Genomic DNA, 23,344 nt, shown 5'->3' with positions numbered 1-23,344 from the left:
CAGTATCAGAGAGACCATTTAAGCTCTATTCAGCAACCCCTAAGATAAGTGGTTAGGACCCCATGCACGCCCAGATCTCACAGCAGTGGGTCCAATTTGGGTCTCCTCTTCTTCCCCCCCCCAATACCTCTTTTATTCAAATTCAGGCTCTATAACAAAGAAACAGACAGTCTGCATTGAATGTCTACCCCCAAATCCTGTTCTCTGTGTTCCTAGGACAAACAAATCTTAGTTCTCTAGTGTTTAACATCCTAGAGTCATGAACTTTAAATAAATAAAAGACAAAAAGCCTTATTGTCTTCCTCACTTTTAGTATATCAAAAAAAGCATATATTTAAAACAGATCCTGTAACATCATCAGATTTTTACATTGTTTTCTTGTTAAATAATGGAGGAAAACGCAGGCAGATACTTTTACTACCACAGTAGTCATATTTTTTAATTGAACTTTTATTGGGTAAAGGACACAGTACTAAACTATCTGTAATTTGGAATAGGCACAACCTTTGCATTTTAAAATATGTACTGTCAGCCTGGTTTTCTCAAGAAAGATGATTTTCTGTGGGGAAATATATAATGTATATGTTAGAAAATACACGTATGTTCTTTCCTGCACTTTGAGTCTGCTGTGCTTCAGATGCTGTTGGAGATGCATAAATGTGCAAGAGAAAGTCTCTGATCTTACAGCCCTTATACCTGGTAGGGTAAAAACACAAGTATATATCTAACTGTAATGCAAGGTAGGATTATTAAGTAATCTAAGAAGCAATTTGGACAGCCAGGAAAGGCTTCCTGGAGAAGATACTGAACTCATATTAGCGTTTGCATGGAATTTCAACAGTTAGAGACAGGATAGAAAAGGCATTGCAAAGCCATAGAATAAACATGATTTTTTTAAAAAGCAAAACCAAACCAGAAAATGAAGTCTCGTACATGTCCAAATGGAAGTAAGAAAATTGCCTGATGATACCGGCCCTTGCAGCTCTCTGGTCAAGGCTGCGTTGGACGAAAAGCCCCTCCACAGCCCGGCAGCCCCAACAGTTGGCTTGAGTATTTCACATGAGAGTCCACAGGAAGAGCAAGTTTTCACGTATATTTTTTACATCCAAATTAAATTAACTCATGGAATTTTCCACCCTTAGGAATTAAAGTAGCAACTCATGAAGTAATTCAGTTATGTCATTCATACCAAAACAGAAAATACTAGAGCAACTTGGCACTGTTTAAAAGCCAAGATTAGGGCTTGGCCATTTTATATTTTTTTTCAAATTTTGTGGCCGTTGTGTTATTTTAACTTTTATTGTGGCTGTAAAGTTTTCAAATCAAAAGTATCTTAATTGCTTAGAAAACAGAAGTGTAAAATGAGTTCGCAAGAGGAGGTTTAGGCAAAGCAGCATTAGCAGTGAAAACTGAAAAAACCTGTACCATTGCATTTTCGTTTTCGGTAACTGGAGGGTTCTACCTAATTGTTTGACATTCACAGTTGTGCATAATTATAGCTTGCTCTGTATCCATAAATCATCTTAGAACTATAATGTTGAGTTTAACCAAAAGATCTGTCCAATATTAGTTAAATGACATCTTTGGGGAAGCATTGTCCTGATACAATAGCCACATTCATTTTAAAGCAGTTAATTGGACATACTGTCAAAACCACAGTATTGAGTTTCCACATTTTAATTTCGCGTTTGCCTTCTCCCCAGCTTCTGCACGCGGACCAGGCTCGTTTGGAGCTGGAAGTGTGTGAAAGTTATTGGAGAATGGTAGTCTCTGGGTAATGTTTCTGTAAGCTGCCCAAATTTTTTCCCCTGTAGTCTAGATGGGAAACAGCTGGGTTTTGTTTAAAAAGCTGTTTTGCAAAATGTCTGAATACTGAGCTATAGAACTGAGGTCACCATTCAAGCAGGTGCTCAGGAACAAGTGAGAGAGAGACTCGGGGGCTGGCTGGCTCTGTAATCTGCAGGGTATTTCCTATTAGAGGAAAAAGTGTTAAGGTTTGCCCCTTTATTTAGGACACAGACAGGTATAAGTAAGTAATCACATTAGCAATGCTGTTAAAAATTGAGTATCTTTGCACATAGCTGGCCCTTGAGTGCATAATTAGCTCAGTATGAAAGAAACCAAAATGATCATTTTTCTCGCAAGGCTTCAGATACAAGGATCCACGGCTCTAAGTCTCCTTTCGATATTATAAGTGCTTGAATATGCTCCTTAAACACACCCACAGTAAAAGAACTACTATTTCAAATAAATAGTACCATAACTATGGCTTCTGAGTTTTTGGATGCAGTCTAAGGGAAAGGGAGGAAAGAAACCTGACTTGGCAGGATCTGTACTGGAGCAGTTTTGCAAGAAACATGTGGAATCACTAAAGTCCAGTGCACGTCAGGTATCCACCAGTCTGAAGATGAAAGGAAATAAACCTCCTCCCCTGGGAGCTGGAGGTTATTAGCAGCTGTTTATCCAGTCGGGAATAGAGATTAACATTGTAATTTTTTTTAAGAACTAGAAGAGAATTTGTTTGGGAAGTTGGCTCTTCATATCAAGTCACTGTGTGTTGCCAAAAAAAACTTCCTTTCTCAGAACTCATGTACTAGAGTTGAGCAGTGTTATGATTCTCTGAGAAACTCTGGATTACCAAAAAGTCTATCTCCACCAAGTGGAACAGAAGATGACGGAGAAATGGATGGGGGATTGCCATTGACACATTCCATTGTACTCTTTACAATGTGAAACAGGCTGTTTGGTCTATTACCTGTTCTCCAGCCTGACTCTAAACGGGACATTCTGCTCCTACCCCTCACATCCCACCCCAACTTAATCTTTGCCACTCTGAGGCATACACAAATGGATTTTGCACATGCCTGCTGCTTGTAAAATGACTTCTCAGGAGATATTGGGGAAGATGCTTAGTACTCTGTGGTGCTTTATTCTAAAGAAAAAAAAAGTTGAATATTGGTATTTCATCTTTTTCTTTCTTTTTTTTTCTAAATGGATTTTGCACATGCCTGCTGCTTGTAAAATGACTTCTCAGGAGATATTGGGGAAGATTCTTAGTACTCTGTGGTGCTTTATTCTAAAGAAAAAAAAAGTTGAATATTGGTATTTCATCTTTTTCTTTCTTTTTTTTTCATTTTTGCTGATTTAATGCTACTCTTAATGTCATTTTCTTTTATTAAATCCTTTCCTTTGCTTTTGATCTTATTTATAGCAGAGCCACTGGTCATATGGAAACTATTATTGTATAGCTGGGAGATGAAAGACTTCATTGCAGTTAAATAAGAGTGAATCATTTGGGCCAATAATACACATATACAGTGAGGTACCATTTGTGTCCAAAATGCCCTGTGTTGTTCACTTTGTAGCAAAGCTGTTGAGGTTTATAAAGGACTTTACAAAAATCTGCTTTTTGTCATAAATATGTAGTCTTACAATATGAAAACACATGTTAGCACACAGTCTTTAGCTGCTTGCTTCTTCATACACACACATATACATACAATGTCTAAATAATGCCACTTATTGATGTAAAAGTAGAAATTTTCATTTGAAGAGTTAAAGTTGGGATGTTATTTAATTAGTGTTAAATGTCAGTTTTTAAAAAAATATATTTAGATAATCTATGTTAAAATTCTACTCATTACTCAAAACCTATCTAAAATGCCACCTTCTTTTTAAAAGTAGTCCCTGGTTTCCCAAACAAATAGGACCACATTATCCTTTAAAATCCTACATGACCTTGTACTCCTTTATGACTTTCATCTTACTTTGCTTTATATAGTAATTATATTACCCTGCCATTAAAATATAAGTGCCTGTAAAGTGATAGACGTGTCTGTCTTTTATTATTTTTCTCTGCAAATGCCTAAATAGTGCCTTGCATATAGTAGATATTTCAAAAGCTGTTTGTTGAATTAAATTGAGTTTTTATTATTTGATAGAAACATGCTAAATGTGTATTTGTCAATATGAAAGGGTTCAGATTTCAGACATAGTCTCACAGATACATGGCATTGTATCATCATTGACTATTTAGGAAGTATCTAATTGCAGTATTACAGTACGACACGGTGACCTACACCCAGTCCCTGCCTTTGGCACACTCAGTGTTAAGATAAGTATAGGCCTTATGAATGGCAGCAAAACAAAGTCATTGAAGTTTTGCACCCTGCACTGGTACACGATGCCCTTGAACATGTTTAAAGGGTGGTGTCTATAATGAGTAGTCAGGGAAGAGCCCTATCTAGGACCACCGAGATGATGAGAAAGTGGAGAGTTCTGGATTGTCCAAACAATCCTGTTGGGGATCATGGGACTGATGAAAGAGAAGCATTGAGCCATGAGGAGAAACCATCCCTGCAGGTAGAGCAGGGAGGGCTTTGCTCAAGCCTCGGTGATGTGGAAGCAAACCTAGCAGGTGAGGGGCCAAGAGTAGGTAACTGAATTGGGATTTAGGAATTTAACAATAGAAGGAAACTGGAATGGTCCCGGGGTGTCCAGGTGAAGGATGCAGCAGCAGCACAAGGTAGAGATCTTAGATTTGATGCATAGACCAGAGAACAGCCATGTTGGAACTTCAGTGTGCAGGAGACCAGGGGATGTGGAGAGAATACAGCAGTTAAAGGGTGTTTAGAAAGTGATGGGGAAGAAGTGTTTCATTAGTTAAGGTGAGTTTCTTTACACTTCGACTTCCTTTCCAAAGATTTTACAATAAGCATAGATAATTAAGAAAATTAATTAATTTTTTGGATAATTAAGAAAAGCATTTTAAAAAGAAACGCCAGTTGGTTACAGTAAATCCCTAGTGATGGGCCATCTGGGCTGGCTACAGATGTGTTGTGGAGGTTAGCAGTGTGATTTGTACGCTCACAGGTGTGCTTGTACTTCAGAGATCCACAATGCCAAGTACACATCAAGTGTTCAATTGTCTTTTCCATCACTTTCAACAAAAGAAGCTGTTACGACTACTTGCAGGGCTTCACCATAACCTCTGTGTTAGTTGGGTTTGGTTCACGAAGGTGGATTAACCTTACTTCCATACAACTTACTTTAGTTCCATACAACCTACATACCCGGAGCAGGGGAGGGACAGAATGGGCTGTGTTAACCTCCCACCACAGTCCTCGTTTGGTGCACTGCGTCCAGTTATGATTTCCACTGATGGAAAATGATGCCGAGAATTGTGTGCAGGGGGTGGAGGTACAGAAGAGAGAAGTGAAACCATTTTAATGAGTTAGAAAAAGAAAGATGAACTGAATTCAGCTTGCAGCCATTTGCATCTCTTGAACTATATATCACAGAATCATTCATTTTAACCATTTTGGTGGACAGTTTGGGGGAGTTTCAGCCTAGCTGATCACATGACAAATAAGCACTGCCACGGTCAGCATCATTTAGCTCATATTTAAATCCTCTTGAAAATTATTTTATTATCTGGAGAATAAGCACTAAATCTCCAAGAATTGCATGATAAGGAATTACCTTAAATTTCAGGCAAAGTATGAGTGCAGCCATGAGATTTCTGGAGAAAGAATTATATGTTCTCAAGACAGTTATGAAATCTTCTCTCAATAAACATTTTAAGAATGAAATCAAAATCCAAACAGAAGAATTGAATCCGGATCTGACTTTAGTGAACACAAGGTTGAAGAGTGTCCCAGATGTTAGGTCGTTCTCTCATGAGATCTGGTTATTAGAGGTAGGTTTTGTTTTCTAGGGTCTCTGTGCCTCTGGTGTCACTGCTCACAGAATCAGTCCACTGCTGCCGTTTCATGTACTTCCGAGTTCCCATCTGTAAGCCATTAAAAAAAAGTTTGCATGACCACTTTTCACCTTTTTAAAAGATGTACTTTTGGACTAAATGATATTTTGCACATTTGAGAAAATAAGTTTGCTTTCCTCCATTATGACAGAGATCTGGCAAGAGAATTGAAACTGAAATCTAGTACTCTACAACTGACATGTATAATTGATATTTCATGGGGAGATTACAGTTCAGACACCAAAACTGTTTTCTATGTCAGTAGGTTTCTAATTACAGTGAAAGTCCAACTTTTCTGTCATGTTTATGGAAAAACGAGAGAAAAAAGTTACCAGGACTTTTTTTCTTTGTCCCATTTTCTTATTATTTTTCTTCTTTCTAAAAAAAAAAAACTATGTCAAAAGAAAAATTCTAAACCAGAATCCATTAATAATATGCCATAATTTTGATGTCCCAAGACGTTTATCATAGCATATCTGGCTTTGTGTTATTATCACTTGGTCTAAAAATTTATGACAAGTTTTCTAAAGATCCTGTTCTAAACTCTTTTAGAAGGGTTATGGCAGAATAGAAGTAACTGAGGTCTGAAAGCCTGTTTTGAAGCAGTTATCTCTGGAGATAACATTAACTAGGATTGAATAACTGCCAAATGAAATTTAATACATTTTCCCATCCATGAAATAGGCCTCTTAAATACAACAGAATAATTACTTTCACAATACTCCCTGGAAACAAAGAGAGGAAAAACATTGAATGTCTTTTTTGTTTGTGGTATTTGTTGTTAGCTTGAGGATAAGGACGAGGATATTTACCAAGATGCGCTGTGCATTTCCATGTAAAAACAGTCTTGCCAATCTCCACCTAATTTGAAACTGCATGTCTTTTAAATCTGTTTATGTTGGAGGAGTTGTGGCAAATATTAAATTTTATAATTTAGTTAGACATCCTGGCCTTGGCTTGAGTTGATGAACTATGATTTTTTTCCCCCTATGATAAAGATAACTATAATGATTTTCATATCCACATATGCAAGAGTACTTCAAAAAGTTCATGGAATGATTCATGTTATCTTTTAATTCTATTTTTCCAGGAACTTTTTGAAGTACCCTAGTATATTTGTATATATTTATGCATGTAATATGCTTATATGTAGGTATGTGTATATATGTGTGTGTACACATGTATGCACGCACAGTGGGTTTTTTTTTCAATTTTATTTATATTTATGTTTGTGGGGTACAGTGGTTTGTTTCACTATATGTATACACTGCACAGTGATTCGCTAGGATAGATAGCATACTTTTGTGCCCATTAGTCACACCCTGTTTCCCCACAACAGCTCCAGGAAGTAAACTTCTTTCGCCCCTTAACTCTACCCCTCTCCACTCTATATGTATACGCCCAACCAAATTGTTCAATGTTGTTACAAGTTTTCTGAGTTCCAGATCTCTACATAAAGGTTGCCTAAGTCCCTTCGCCATTCTCTGCCTCAGCATTCTTCTGTAGAATGCACAGTTTGGCCTAACTGATTTCCACCTGCCTCCAAACCTCAAAGTCTAAGTTCTGGGATTTAAAAGTGCTTCTACTACATCAATCCTTTCCTCAGAAAGTAAGGTTATTTAAAATCATATGGTGCTGACATGATTCAAAAGAAGTGAAACACATGTATAGGTATTTAATTATTCCCAATGATAAATTCACTTAAGAAAATTTAAATCGGAATTTGAATATAACTTGATCTAAGATCCAATGCAACTTAGATATTTGCATGTACATGGACCAGCCGTGATTTACCAGGCTTGCAGAAAAGGCAGTCCAAGGCAACCGTGTGTGGACCGCATGATCTTGCCTAATGTCCCTCTTTCATAGCTCACTGGACCAGGAAAACATCTGATCCTAGGGAGGCCCATTCGTAAGATGGACCCATGTCTGTTTCAAAATGGGGAGCTGGGCCATTAGATGATCTTGGCATTCTGAACTTAGAAATACTAAGACAGAGAGGGAGTTAACAGCAGGTACAGAACCTGAGAGAATGTACCAAGAGACACCATGAAGAGTCCAGGCTGTAGTCATGGGGGTGGGCAGAAGCCAGAGGGAAGCAGTGGGGCCCCCACAGGGAGGAGGGAGGCTCAATGAATGGCCCATAGAGGCAAGGAGTGGCCTTAGGTCCCCAGAACTTTCTGGGTTCAAAGCCTAAGTTATAGAAATCTTTATGATAAATCTTTTTGTACTTGAGCAAGCTTTAGTAAGTCTCTGTTCCTCACTATTAAAACTACCATGCTAAGTTGATGAGTGCACAGAAATCCTCCGAAGGATCATTATTAGCTCCATGAGGATGGAGACCACATCTAAGTTATTCATCACTCTGTCCCCAACACCTCACAAAGTGACAGGCATGGACTAGATTAGAAAATGTTTGTTGAATTAATAAATGCAGTGTCTGATCAATCAATTAATAATTTGAATAATTTTTTAATTTTACTTTTATCTTTTAGTGTAAATATATCTAAAAATACATTCTGTGTGACTAAGAGAAGACTATTGTTAAAAATTGTGAAATAATTCACAATGTTAATAAAATTAACTGTTTTTATAAGCTGGCTTTTAACTTTAGACTAGTGTTATCTATATGAAAATATGTCAAAATGGGACTTTAATGAAATATGGATTTTCTAAAAATAGGCACCATATATCATACCTAGTGCCAATTTGTAGGTTGGAGGAATCTGTTTCCTAGTTACATTATTGTATATTTATTATATGAAGGTGGACAAACCCCTGACCCTTGTATATACAGATGGCGGTATTGGTTGTGCCATCTGAGTTATTCTAGTGATAGATTTGTGCTGACCATCCACAATGTTTCTTTCTTGGTCTCATAAATGTTTCTGGAAGAGAGATAAATAGGGTTACGACATGCTGTCTGTGGCCAAGGAAACAAGCAAGGCAAAGCTTGTTCCTCAGTTCCACAGCCACAGACAATGGAGTTGATCCTGGAGAATTCAGCTCATGACCACATAGGTCATGACCTATCAAAGGTTATTCGTGTGACTTGGAGTACACATAGTTACAAGGGAAGCCATAAAACATCAAGGTCAACTTTGTCTCTAACTTCCTTTATGGAAAATGATTGATATTATTTGAGATGATCTATAGAAGACAGAAAAAGTTAGGTAACATATCTGCCTAAAAGCAAAAATAAAATATAGCTGAAACAACTGTATTTTCAAATATATTTATAATGTTTAAGATTTCACTGTCATTGTACAGGAAAAAGGTTTAAAATCAAATGGATGTGAGCAAAATAGATACAAAGCACACAAAGATGACCACAGTTTGAGTTTTGAGGGTTCTTGAACTACACAGGCAGTTATTTTCATGTAATATGCAAGCATATTCAGTTAAAACGCGATACGATCTATAATTATTGTGTTCCTGTTATGTACCAGTTGTTTTGCATGCACTATCACTACTCCTTACAGGGAACTTGGTACTTACTCTCTATAACTTCTAATGTTATATTCTTCATTTTGCATCCAAGTAACTTAATGATGGTCACGCAGCCAACACGGAAACCTGTCACAATTAGAATGTAGACATTGGTGGCTCTCATTATTGTACTCTTCTCACTCAGTTATACTGTCTTTCATAATAATTGGGGCAAAGAAAATAAAAAGGCAATTGGTTGTGGGCTCTTTTTTCCTCTTGTGAGACTAAACTAAATGTGATCTAGAGAGAAAAACCACTTCAGGATCAGTAACTGAATATGTTTTAAGCAAAAAGCAAAATATTAACCTTAAGTTAAGTCACAGATGCCTGCAGAGAAGGCTTTTGAGAGTGTTAATAGCATAATTATGAAATAATAGGAGTGAACATCTCCACTACTCTCAGATCTGTGGTTACCTTTGGTGATTCCAACTTAGAATCATCCTTTGTTGAAAATCAAGAAATTAAATCCATCAGGAATATCAATAAATATGAATCAGCACTAAGGTAATTATTGAGGTTCACATTGATTGACAGATATAAATAGCTACCGTTTGATCAAGGCCTGTAAAATTCATGCTTACAAGATGACGTCTTAGATTGAAAGGGTAGTCATCAATTGAATCAGTCTTCTAAATGCACAAATATAAAAATGGCAAATCAAAACCTGAATGGAAAATAGCCATCACTCTTTTGTTTGATAAAAATAAAAATATGTAGAAAGAGTGAGTGAGAAATGGTTGAAGGAAAGGGGCGGGCATGGTCTGCCTGGAGGAGAACTGACTGCAGTTACAAAGGAAAGACAGGTGTGGTATGGTAACAGGGTTAAATATATAAAAAGGGTTTGCACTCACCCCGTGGGACTCCAGAAGTTGAAGTAGGACCGGTGAGTGCAATCTACAAAGATGCCAGTTTGTGGTAAAGATGAAATGGGCTGCTTTGGGAGATAACTATAGGGTCTCAGGACATTTGAAGACCCACATAGAGGCTAAATAACCACCATTCAGAAGTTCTGTGTTGCAACACAGGCATTGGGTGGCAGACAGCACCAGACTCCCCAGACCTCTCAACTAAAATATTAATTCATACGTCCTGATTCTCACAGACCGTTAAGTCCTTTACTATTCTTGCTGTATTTTGAATCTGAACAATTAGTATGATTTATGTGATTCTCCCCCCTAAAAAATTATTTTCTTTTAAATTGTTTTGGCTGTGTGTGTGTGTGTGTGTGTGTGTGTGTATAAAATAGAGAAAGATGACGCTTAATATTTGGCTGCCTTTAAATCACAGGTGCTTCAGTCCTGTGAATTTCATTGTTGTTGATCAGATTCTTGTTGCATTCTTTGGAAATACTCATTTAAAACATTTTGGTAGCAAAAGTGAACATTCTGCTTTATGGTTTTATATTTTTGGATTGGAAAAATTAAACTTTGGTTTATGGCAGTTTAAATTCACGGATAAATATTTTTTGGTCTTAGGCCCCCTGTTCTGCATAAACACTCACTTAACAATAGGCTAAGAAGATAACTACTTAGAAATACAAAGGAAAATGTGAGCTACTCATGTTCCTCTTGGCTTACAAATACTTACTGGTGTATGCTTTAAAGTCAGCAATTGCCACAAGTTCAAGTTCTCTGGACCCCAGAGCAAGTAGCAGTAGTAGTTAATAAAAAGCTCAGCAGTATATTTTTTCCAATCAAGTAACCATGCTGTACTCTATAATTTTATTCTTGGAAGCATAAAGAGTGTTTACAATATGGTATCTTTCTAGGAGCAGAATAGTTGGGGGGGGGGCGGGTGTAGAGTGGAAAAGTGTCCAAACATCCTTGCATGGCAATGATGGCATTACTGGTGTGTTTAATAAAACCTTTATTGGTACATTTTCCGGTGTGGTGGCATTGGCAGAAACGGTCCCCCTTTGGATTTGGAACTCAGCAGCCGATGAAATACAGTAAACATTAATTTGGAATGGGCTGCCAGTTTTGGAAAGCCAGGTGACATTTTATTATATTTGTACCAAGCAGGGGCTATGTCCCATACTGCTGTAGCTTCCGCTGTCAGAGGCTTAGCTGGCATTACGGGGGAAAAAAATGGCAGGCCTGAGAATCTTATCCCCTGAAATGAAAGTCGAATGCCAAATTGAAATTCCTGTAGGATTTCCGATAGCAATGGGGGAATTGAGAAGCCCACAATTAAGCATATGGGCATTAAGATAATTGTCAGATCTGTTGGCGGACATGATAGAAGACAGATGGGTACGAATCAGTGCGCTCCGCTGCAGCACCCTGGGAGACAATTTGACGTTTTACCTGCCTGAGCTCCTCTGCCATATTTGTCACTGAATGTACAGCTCGGCATCTTACTGAGTGTTAAGTGTTTTTGCAGGGAGCTATAGGTGCATGTGCAGTCCTTCAGCGCCCTCTAGTGAAATGCGTTTGGGAGTATTGTTTTTCAAAGGCCAGTCTTCCTTTATCAGGTTCTTGCTGCCCCTGGAAATAATTGTTACACCTCTGGTTCCTGCTAAACTCTATGGTTGCTCTCACCCTTTCAGGTTGGGGCCCATCGTGAAGATGGTGTGGCCCTGAGAGGCAGCCATTCTCTTCTGCCAAACCAGGTTCCGGTTCCACAGCTTCCTGTCCAGTCTGCAACTTCCCCTGACTTGAACCCACCCCAGGACCCCTACAGAGGTAGGTCTGCCTCAGGAGGGCACTTGCAACCTCACTTAAACAACAGAGTAGACCCAGTGCTGATCCCAGGCTTACTTGGCATCATCCCTCAGGAAACACTGGCAGAAAACCAAGAACCAAATTTGGTACAAAGATGGTAAATAAATGGGAAAGTATTTGGAACTTAGCCTGCTAATTGTGTTCTTCAGTAACTGTTTTCCTCAGACATCTTCCAAAATCCTGGTCCTATTTCAGCAGGGAATGAGACAGCAGGCTGATGAGAGGACATTTTATTTAGCTATTTCCACATTTTGCTCGTTCAGGTCCCCTAATGTGCTTAGTTGTGGCCTGAAAATGATATTTCCAAATGCATAGGAAGGAAGGAAATTGTTTTTGTTGTTTAAGATGGAAGGAAATGTAGGTACATTTTAAAAATGGAACTCAGTGGGATGATTTTTGCTCTTGAGTCATCTAGCCCCTAATGACTGCCTCATACCACTGACAACGAGTGGCTTTGCTGACCCCAGGAAGTTGGTGACTCAGGAGTGAGACCTGGGTCCCAGGGTCCCTATGCTACTTGCCAGGCAGCTGACTGTAGTCATTTAAGTGGCATCTTCTCATTCCCTCCACATTCAAAATAAAAATGATAACACACCACAGGAATACATATAAGCATTTTTCCAACTGTTAGTCACTATACAAATCCAAGTGTTAATTATATGCAAGGGTATTTCCACCCATTTTTATCTGAATAGTAATAATTTGATGGACCTCTCTTTTAAAGAGCCTTTGATTTTGCTTTCTGTGTCCTAGATCTGTGCTTTTCTAACTGGAATGTGCATAAGCCTGACCTGAGGATCCTGTTAAAATGTAGATTCTGATTCAGTAGGTCTGGGATTCTGCATTTCTAATGGGCTCCCAGGTGATAAGAATGCTCCTGGCCCATGGACCAAATTTTGAGTGACAAGGGTCTACAATATACAGATTAGAAATAGAGAGAAATTACGAAATCGACATGCTTCTACCTTAGAAATAAATAATTATGTAAGGTAATGTTTTAAAATGTAAAATCTTGGAAAGTTGAGCAATGACATAGCTAGAAATTTCTTCAGTGAGCAGCGAACTGACTTCCATATGTAAAATTTTTAAATGCTGATTACTCCTTGAGGATAAGAGAAGCCTAATTTCAGAATATCATTAGGGTATCTATTGAAGTCTTGACTGCATGTATTTAGCGTACTCCCTGGGAATTATATTTTAAGGACATTTTTCTATTAAATCATTGCATATGGAAGAAACTCAATATAATAGCTGATATTTACTTGGGTTCTTAATCAGAACATTGAGGTGTGTGATTTTCATGATTATGATTTTCATTGCAATTAAGTTGATGTTTTGTAGACAGTGAAATTACCATCTACTCCAAAAGATTGCAAAATAGGATTTAACCTCAGAGCCAATGCCGGGAAAACTTGTTTCCGCAGGTGCATTTTTGAAACTTCACCAGAGAGCAGGAAAAACAGCACCAGAAGGATCACAGTTCGGCAGTATGAATTGTCTAGCCGGCAGCCTTGCAATCTGGGGTGTGCGTGTTTGTGCATCAAGGTTTTAGTTTATGTGTCACCTGGTCTCTTTTCCTCTGTAGGCATGCCACCAGGACTACAGGGGCAGAGTGTCTCCTCCGGCAGCTCTGAGATCAAGTCTGACGATGAGGGCGATGAGAACCTGCAAGACACGAAATCTTCCGAGGACAAGAAATTAGATGACGACAAGAAGGATATCAAATCAATTACTAGGTCAAGATCTAGGTAACAGTATATAATACTGTCGCTTCATTTAATTCCTTTATTGGACTTTGATGAAGTGAACAGAACAGGAAGAAACTATTCAGTTTTTTCCTGGCAGGTAAATCTACAGCTGAAAAGAAAATTAAAGGCCTACTCTAGAAGTACCAGAAGTATCATTTAAGATACCTGTACTCTAGTGAAGCCTAAAATGTCTTTGCATTTATGAATTTGGACCCAATGCTAATTACACATGGTAAAAACAATTTGTAACCAATTCAAGTGCAAATGGTTTACTTTTAAAACTATACTTACTCTACAAATTTGGTCAGAAATATTTTTTCTAAAATATTTCTAAAGAGATCTTAGCCATGTTAAAAACTCAATTGACGTGGATGCAGCTGTAACTTTTCTTCTAAACTGAGAAAATATGAATTTCCCAGTTTTATTGTAAATAATGATGTATATAAGAGTAATACCTAACTTTCTAAAATATTTCTAAAGCGATCTTAGCCATGTTAAAAACTCAATTGATGTGGATGCAGCTGTAACTTTTCTTCTAAAGTGAGAAAATATGAATTTCCCAGTTTTATTGTAAATAATGATGTATATAAGAGTAATACCTAAATTGCTAGTTTTTTTCATCCTGGATACTCCTTTTTATGGAAAACACAAATGCAAGAAAGTAGTTTCTGGTTGGTTTTCTTAAATATTCAGTATCTTTAAATTAGAGTCTGTCTCCTGGAACTTTAACTCTAATCGGTAATCAGATGGTTTTTGAATACCATGTACTTTGCATCAGTTCTCTTGGGTTGTTTTTATTTGCAAATTAAACCAATTGTACTAAAACTACAGCTTTTCTTTTAAAGGCTGTGGTTCTCAAGGTTACATCTATTGGCCTTTATGAATTAAGAACATTCTGCCTTTTCATGTTGCCTTTATAATTATTGAGATAAATTACATTCCATATCCTTCCACGAGTTCCAAAAATACTAAACAATACTAGCTTACCCTTTTCTACCATCCTTACAGAGTTTCCTGATTTTTGGGCCACAGTGGCAAGAAATCCCAAAGAGGGAATTTCATGTCCTTAACAACGTCACCATTAGTCTCAGTTCTTGTTAATTTAATTAGTGGCTATAACTTATGCATATTAATGGATTCTTTGAAGTTTCAGAACATTTTAATTTGCTGTTGAAAACTTTCTTATTTTAAAAGGTCACTCTTGAGACATTTACTTATATATGCCTCTAAAACTGTGTTACAAGGCAGTGCTTTTCAAATCTAGGCAGTTTATTGGCATAACCAATTTACTTACAAGCGAATAACCAATTCTAGTTAGTTATTAGCCTGCAAACCTTTGGAAGACAAGTTCCCATTTTCAAGTCCCCTTTGTGTACAGTATGGCACATGTGTGATGTCAGGACAGGCCCAGCAGAGATTCCACTCTGTTTCCTTTCACTTATTACAGCCTATTTGCCTAGTGGAATGTAGGAGTGAATTAATAACCTTGATCTCCTTGGCACTAGCAGAGGTCAAAGGTAGGAAGGGAGAAGGAATTGGCAGAGAACTGAGAAGAGTGAGAAGGCAGAGAAAGTGGCCCTTTACTGACCCTTTACTAATTGGTTCCGTTGTGTGTTCACCAGCGCACATCTATAGCAGATAGTGCTATCTGGAAAGGACTTTAACCTGTGGGAAGAGGAACCTAGACCTACAATATGTTTCTTCCTCCCCACCCCACCCTCCCACCCCTGAGCATTCATGGCTTACTTCTTACATCATCTTTATGTGCAACATGTACTTGCGACCCAAAGAATACCACTCCCATTTTTGATTGATTAGAGTTTCTCAAGTGTAATTGATCCTTATTGCAATTTGGAGGTTACCCAGAGATTCTTTGAGATGGAAGATTGGAGCCATACATTTTATGCCACCATTCATTAAGTATATATTGAGTTGACTAAACTTCCCACGTGTCTTGCAGCTCTAAAATGTGATTAATCATCTTTAGCCTGTGAACATTTCAGATGTGTGCAATTTTAAAGTAGAGGTTAAACCTTCATGGTCCTGTAGATCAATGCTTGAGTCTGTAGGCTAACGTTATTACAGATGGTCACCTCCATAATGTAAGGGAGAGCTATTACTTTTCAGTGATGTTTACTTCATTTTTGATGTTTCTCATATCCAAAAGTTTCTTGTTCGTGTCAATTCATAGTAGTTATTCAGACTTCTTTATTATATTCTGCCTTCTTGAGACAACACGTCTCCCACGCCTCTCTTTTATATGATAGTCCTTGAAATACTTGAAACCCTCCTGCCACGAAACCTTCCTCATAGGGTATGTTTTCTAGATGGCTCATCGTTCTATTTGTCTTCCATTAAAGAGTTTCTAATTTGTCACTATGACACCCAGAAATAGACAAAACTGATCTTATCTTTCCAGACTATACCAGATCCAACCATGCCTTTCTTATGACTCATAGACTATTTTGATTCTCACAGAGATTAACCTTTGGCTTCATTTTTGACTCACACTGAGATCATGGCCATTTACAAGCAGAAGGTGTTTGGTTTTTGTATTGTTTTGCATAGCTGATAACAATTCAGGTTTCCCCAGCTTGTTTTGAGAATCATAAACATCCATAACATGTTGAAGGCCATGGAAATCATGTTTTTCTAACCTTTTATTTAATACATGGAGAAAATAAGATTCAGATAGGGTAAGTGGATTGACCAGGCCTTCAAAGCTTGGTAATGGTGACACCTGGACAATAGCCCCACTGTCTTCCCTCCCATTGCTCTGGTACCTTAGATGCAGGACTTGTTTTTATTCTTGTTAAGCTGCCTTGTGTTTATTGTGACCTATCAAAAATCTTTTTTTCAATCACTTGTTTTCCCTAAGTTTCAGATGTCACCATATGAAAGTTGTTAAAAAAAAGAAAGATTAAGTATAGACAGTCTTTCTGAAGTGTTGTCATGTGGTATAGACCAAGCATAAATTGCTGGTAGCCTGCTGTGCAGAGTGTAGCATTATCGATAAAAGCTGTGTTTCGCCTTTTTGCCCCCTATATTAGTATGGGTACATTCTGGGCCCCAACATTAACCTGGATTATCCTCTTCTATTTGGTTTGGGTTTAATGTCTGGGAGAAGCCAGATGTCTTGTTTATGGACTGTCAGATCCATCTAAACCAATTCCAAGGTCAAATGTATGTAAAATTCTGCCAAGGACGTGGCTTGAGATGGAAAAGTTCCCTGAAAGCTCTGAAAGAAAGCAAAGTAATTGAGTTGCCTCCTTTTCCCCACACCATTAGAAAATGCCGCATCCCTTTTGTCCCGCAGCAATAATGATGATGAGGACCTGACACCCGAGCAGAAGGCAGAGCGTGAGAAGGAGCGGAGGATGGCCAACAACGCCCGTGAACGCCTGCGGGTCCGCGACATCAATGAGGCTTTCAAAGAGCTCGGCCGCATGGTGCAGCTCCACCTCAAGAGTGACAAGCCCCAGACCAAGCTCCTGATCCTCCACCAGGCAGTGGCTGTCATCCTCAGCCTGGAGCAGCAAGTCCGAGGTCAGTGCAGGCTGGTGGCCTTGCAGAGCTCGTGGGTAGCTTGCATCACAAGAACCGAGACAGACAGGCCAGCCTTGATGGTAGCAGAGAGTGGACTGTTAAGCATCACTCAGAATCATTGTGTCAATTGCAGACCTTGTCTAAATCCATAAGTAGCATCCCTTTCTCCTGTAGTTAAGTTATAGGATTCTCTTACAACTAAGACTACAAATTCACTACGCAGTCCAACTTTTACTAGCTTGTGACCAATTGAATCATCACAGAGCACATTTACTAATTGTTCCTTTCATTCGGTAATGTAAAAACTGAAAAAAAGGGTCAAACACACACAGAAGAGTGTGTTTCTGCCCTCAACCGGAAGCCTTGGTATTAACTAAATGGCCTGTGCTTTCATCCTCCATAGAAAGGAATCTGAACCCAAAAGCTGCGTGTCTGAAGAGAAGGGAGGAAGAGAAGGTCTCCTCGGAGCCTCCCCCGCTCTCCTTGGCCGGCCCACACCCTGGGATGGGAGATGCATCGAATCACATGGGACAGATGTAAAAGGGCAAGTTTGTTTTTGACCATTTCTGAAATCATTCATTCCTACCGCTCACCAGCACATCAACCATAAAAGTCAAATTTTATCCAAATTAACAGATTTTTTTTTCTTGGAAAAAGAATTTTAAAAAAAAAAAAAAACAAAGCATTTCTTCTCTTATAAATGTATTAATTGATTTTTTTTCTCTTTTTCCTTTCTCAGGTCCAAGTTGCCACATTGCTTCATTAAAACAAGAGACCACTTCTTTAACAGCTCTGTTATCTTAAACCCACATAAACACTTCTCCTTAACCCCTTTTTTTGTAATATAAGACAAGTCTGAGTAGTTATGAATCACAGACGCAAGAGGTTTCAGCATTCCCAATTATCAAAAAACAGAAAACAAACAAAAAAAAAAAAAAAAAAGAAAGAAAGAAAAAAGTGCAACTTGAGGGACGACTTTCTTTAACATATCATTCAGAATGTGCAAAGCGGTATGTACAGGCTGAGACGCAGCCCAGAGACTGAATGGCAATCTTTCCACACTGTGGAACAATGCATTTGTGCCTAAACTTCTTTTGGAAAAAAAAAATATAATTAATTTGTAAGTCTGAAAAAAATATTTAATTTAAAAAAAATTGTAAACTTGCAATAATGAAAAAGTGTACTTCTGAAGAAAACTACATGAACGTTTTTGTTGGTATTTCAAGTCAGCTAGTGTTTATAATTACTGGATATTGAATAGGGAAGCTTGGCTACCCTAGTAACAAAACCAGCAAACGTCCTGATGACAACAAAGTGATGACATTAGCCATTCCTTAGGGTAGGAGGAACAGATGGATCTTATAGACCTATGACAAATATATATATAAATATATATATAAATATATATTAAAAATTTAGTGACTATGGTAAGCTTTTGTTCATTTGTTTCAGACTTTTTTCTCCTGTAAAAAAATAGTACTGATTAACTTTTTTAAAAGAAAGATTTTACTGTAAATATGAATTTTTTTTTTTTTTTTTTTTTTTGGTTTTTTTTCTGTCCCTGCTCCCGGTTTGTTATTGTAACCTGTAGTGCCAACTCTGCTTCCGGAGGGGTAGTGCAGGATGAAATGCTGACCCTGATGTTGCTTCTCATTCATAAATAAGTAGAAAGTTGTTTCTCCAGTCTTTTGGGAACACAGGACTTAAAAGTCACATCATGTGTAGATATTACAAGCAGCATTACTAAGACATGGCAAAAAAAGAGTTTGTCTGAATTGTAATGTTGCGTTTGGGACCCTATTCTGGGATTTTCAGAGGTACAAGGTTAGAATGCTACAATGTTACCACTGTGCCTTCCAATGTTTATATCATCGGAAACATAACATAATCAAAGTGGCTGTGATTTAACAAAACGATTAAAGTGTTACCTACCTGTGTAGCCGAAGTAGTGTGCAGTGAGGCGTTTCTGAATACATGGTCAGATTTTTGGAAAAAAACAAAAACAAAAACAAAAAAAAAACAAGTAAAGTTCAAAAACCATCAAATGAGAAAATTGCAAGTAGTGTGACAGAGCTGATTGATTTTGTTGCTTTCTTGACTTTTTTTTTTTCAAAATGGGTTTACTAAAATGTAGATGACTTAACTGCCTCCTCCTTCATCTGAAAAAAATGCCAATATTCAATCATCATACAGCATTATAACAAGCCTTATAAGTCCTAAAGCATTAAGTTGCACTTTTTTGAGGAGGGTTAGTGCAGTATTTCTCTGGCCAGTATGAATGAAGTTTGTACTTAACATATTTGATAGAAACATAGATCAAGCTATGGCACAGCAACTCATCAGATAGCTAGCTTTGACGTCTGGGCACAATTGAACCAACTTCCATCGTGAATCTTTATAATGATTGACTTTGGTGTATAGTGCAGTAAACAAATAGTGCTCCTAGTTAAGTATTTGTCAGCATCCTTTTGTCTCTAACTCGTTTCTATTTTTACAGCCACACAATCTTGGCATGTATTAAGAAAAAAAAAATCCCTGTTCAAGTAGTTTTTCCACCTATCAGCACTGAGTAAATGCCATAAATACATCAAAATGGTCTAAATGTTCCATCTGTTCTCCTGTTTTGCCAGTTCTAGAGTAATGAAATACATTTGTAAATTTTATGCAACAAATGGCAAACGTATCATTATTTTGAAATTGTGTATGTAAAAGTTATATTTTTACATGTAGACTCTTGTTATTATGTGTTTTAATACATTGTATCAGTTTTTGGGTTTTTTTTAAACTGTGGTTTTTAAAAAGTCTCATTTAAATGAAATAGTGAGCTACAGGAATCTGAATTTTATGTTCATTTCTGAAAATGTAAGAACAAATAAGATAGTTACCACGTGGTCATCTTTTACAAACCCATAAACATTTTGATTAGCTGTGTATGTGTTGAAAACTGTAAATATGTTCAGTAGGGATAAAACTAAAATACTTTGATTTGTTGATAAGTTCCTAAAATGTGGAGGTGGATTAAAACCTTAGGAGAATAGCAGATATCAAACTGGATGAAAAGTCATTTGGGGGCTTGCCTGTGAAATGTACGAACAGAGGGACTCAATGAAGGGCGTGGAAGATAATAATGTGTACTCTCCCCTCCTCCCTGCATAATGGAAACCATGTGTACTTGTTCCCCCAGTATGTTAAAGATTTCCTTTTAGTGGTACATTCTGCACTCACTTTGTATAGTCTACCAAGGCGGGTATCCCTAGGAACAATATTATATAGGAAGCAGGTATACTCTGATGACATTCAGGATAAGTGTACAGACGAAAATACAGTGTTTACTCTTTAGGGAACTGGAAACACTCCCTGCATTGATGTACATTTTAAGAATGGCACTTTTGATACATGTTATCATAAAGGTGCTTAATAGAGCTGAATTAAAGTTTTTCAAATCTATAAACAAAGCAAAAAATTAAATTTGTAGTCATTTGGTTATTTTTTAAATTGGTGCTTTATATTTTATTCTCACTCAAACAGAGTAAAAGCTGCAATTTATTGCTCACCAGCTTGGATGTGTGCATTACCCAGTAATGTAGTACCTCTACTGTTGAATTCCCTTTTGGAAATAAGCGAAAAACTTTCCAGGCCACCAATGGCTGCTCGCTACTTTTTGCCTGGTGGAGAAACTTGATCTGCACCTATCCGTATTAATTGGGTTGTATCCCCATTAAAGAAGAAAAAAGGGAATGTGGCCTTTTTGGTGTGTTTTTTTCTTGTCATTTTGTGATGATCAAACCCAGGTAAGATATTGGTATCCTGCACTGGATTTTCAACTGAAATTTAGCAGAAGACAGGATTAAAGTACTATACAAATATTTCATAAGGGTCCATGTTACACTATATATATATAGGTAGGTAGATGATGATACTTGCAGGCTGGGGATCTCTTTAAGAATCTTGGACTTGAAAAGCGACTTGGAACAGTTGATCCACCTCCACATTCAAATAATTTATGAATATGCAGAATAGGGATCTGTTCATCTAGAAATTTTTACCATTTGTCTTCTGTGTAGCTGCAAGGAACACTAATGTTTATACAACTGTCAGTCCACCCAGTGGTGCAACTGGTTCTGATTCAGTCTTCCAATTTCCTTTTGTGTTTTGCTTTTTCCTATTTCTTGACTTTTTTTTTTTTTTTTTTTTCTTTTTTTTGTTTTTTTTTTTTTTTTTTTTGGTGTGTGTGTGTGTGTGTGTGTGTGTGTGATCTTTATTTTGATGAGGGATTGGGGAGTGGGGTGGGAGTCGAACCAAGACTTGGGGTTAAGAGGATTTTCGTCTTTGCATCCAACAGACAGAATATATGATCTGTGTCCAAAAGTGAACTTGAGTCAGGAATGAAACAATTTCAGCATAAACAAGCACAAAAATTTAGTCTGCTGGCTGACTGGAAGCAAAAAAAATCAAGATGGAATATGATGAATTCCAACACAATGGGGCACCAAGGCCTTCAGGCCTCTCTTTTTATTTTGCTTTGGTTTTGTTTTTCTTTAGAGACATGCTCTTTCTCATGGGACTTGAAGTGGACTCATCTTTGTGCAGTGCTGGTTTTGCCATATTCATTTCAAGTATTATAGACATATGTAATGGTGAAAATATATGAACTGTGGCCTTTTTCATTCTTGTTACTTGTGATGCAATTAAGTGAAGATAAGAAAAAAAAAAAGCAGAGATTTACCATGTATCAGTGCCTGGCTTTTTGTTATAAAGCTTTGTTTGTCTAGTGCTCTTTTTGCTATAAAATAGACTGTAGTACACCCTAGTAGGAAAAAAAACCCCTAAATTTAAAAATAAAAAATATATTTGGCTTATTTTTCGCAGGAGCAATCCTTTTATACCATGAATATTACAAAAAAAAAAAGTTGTCAGATTCTGAATATTTCTTCTTTGTAGATTTTTGGAATCATTATGAGTAAAAGTTTGTTACTTTATTTTACTATTTAAAAGATGTTATTTTACCATGTGTTACCAAGATGAAACTGTATGGTAGCTTTTTTTTTGTTTTTTGTTTCTTGTTTCTGTTTTTGTTTTTTAGTTGTAGGTCGCAGCGGGGAAATTTTTTGCGACTGTACACATAGCTGCAGCATTAAAAACTAAAAAAAAAAATTGTTAAAAAAAGAAAAAAGGAAAACATTAAAAAAAAAAAAAGATAAACAGTTACACCTTGTTTTCAATGTGTGGCTGAGTGCCTCGATTTTTTCATGTTTTTGGTGTATTTCTGATTTGTAGACGTGTCCAAACAGGTTGTGTGCTGGAGTTCCTTCAAGATAAAAACAAACCCAGCTTGGTCTAGGCCATTACCTGTTTCCCATCTGTAGTTATTCGATGAAGTCATGTACATGACCGTTCTGTAGCAATAAATGTGCCATTTTTATAAACTGTTTCTGATACTTGTTTCATTTCATTTTGCTTTGTTCATGTAGTTATAATTCTCTTCTGTAAGTAAGACTGCATCTATATTTCATTTTCCAAGTGTTGGAGGTATTGACAGCTTAACAAAACATACAAAAAAGAAATAAAAATAAATTGAAAAGCAAAGCACATGGTTGATCAAGGAAGAGATGCCCTTAATGAAAATGGAACGGGATGCATGCAAAACAAAAAGAAAACTGTCTAGAGGATTAACTAATTGAAGGAATATAATTAATGTGTGTGTAACACTGAAGCTATGCATTCGAAGAGCTCTGAACTGCGCCAATGTTTTCGGTTGTGCTGCAGGTTGCTAAGTCAAGTCAGCCTTAAACTTTTGGATCAGTTGGTCGGCTGTTTGGCAGAACATCCTCAGCTAGATCTTTTCAGTCAAAAATCTTAAGATGATTTATTTTGTATCACTTTGTTAAAGGCTGAATATTGTTAACCACAATTAATATTACACTGTATTTATACTTTCTCAAACTATACCCACCTCACCAGTCTGGTTGGCTCTATTGACTGTTCATCCAGATGTAAACAACCAGATGGGTTTTTTCCCCTGACTTGTACAGACTAACGCGTGTCACCTATGATGGGAGGGAAAATATGTACAGATT

At 37.3% G+C, this 23,344-nt stretch overlaps 1 protein-coding gene and 1 long non-coding RNA gene across 17 annotated transcripts in view; one reads left to right on the top strand and one right to left on the bottom strand.

Annotated features, from left to right (window-relative positions):
• The window catches only part of TCF4 (transcription factor 4), a 366,059-nt gene extending 345,054 nt beyond the window's left edge, over nucleotides 1–21,005 (top strand). For 9 of the 16 annotated variants that reach the window (XM_008569249.1, XM_008569251.1, XM_008569248.1 and 6 more), the window contains 5 exons: nucleotides 11,799–11,934; nucleotides 13,559–13,721; nucleotides 17,038–17,267; nucleotides 17,671–17,811; nucleotides 18,007–18,699. In XM_008569249.1, the coding sequence (XP_008567471.1) occupies nucleotides 11,799–11,934; nucleotides 13,559–13,721; nucleotides 17,038–17,267; nucleotides 17,671–17,807 (666 nt within the window). In that variant the 3' untranslated portion in view covers nucleotides 17,808–17,811; nucleotides 18,007–18,699. Of the gene's footprint in view, nucleotides 1–11,798; nucleotides 11,935–13,558; nucleotides 13,722–17,037; nucleotides 17,268–17,670; nucleotides 17,812–18,006 lie in introns of all 16 variants that reach the window. The other 7 variants (XM_008569247.1, XM_008569262.1, XM_008569252.1 and 4 more) reach the window with 2 other exon arrangements.
• A 517-nt stretch (nucleotides 21,006–21,522) lies between these two features.
• The window catches only part of LOC103587724, a 2,286-nt gene continuing 464 nt past the window's right edge, over nucleotides 21,523–23,344 (bottom strand). Inside the window, exon 2 of the long non-coding RNA XR_550251.1 lies at nucleotides 21,523–23,335. This is a non-coding gene — a long non-coding RNA (uncharacterized LOC103587724). The remainder of the gene's footprint in view (nucleotides 23,336–23,344) is intronic.

The sequence above is a fragment of the Galeopterus variegatus genome, unplaced genomic scaffold, assembly GCF_000696425.1.
Source record: "Galeopterus variegatus unplaced genomic scaffold, G_variegatus-3.0.2 Scaffold485, whole genome shotgun sequence".
In the NCBI taxonomy this organism is placed as follows: Eukaryota; Metazoa; Chordata; class Mammalia; order Dermoptera; family Cynocephalidae; genus Galeopterus; species Galeopterus variegatus.
This window is presented reverse-complemented; position numbering and strand designations above follow the sequence as displayed.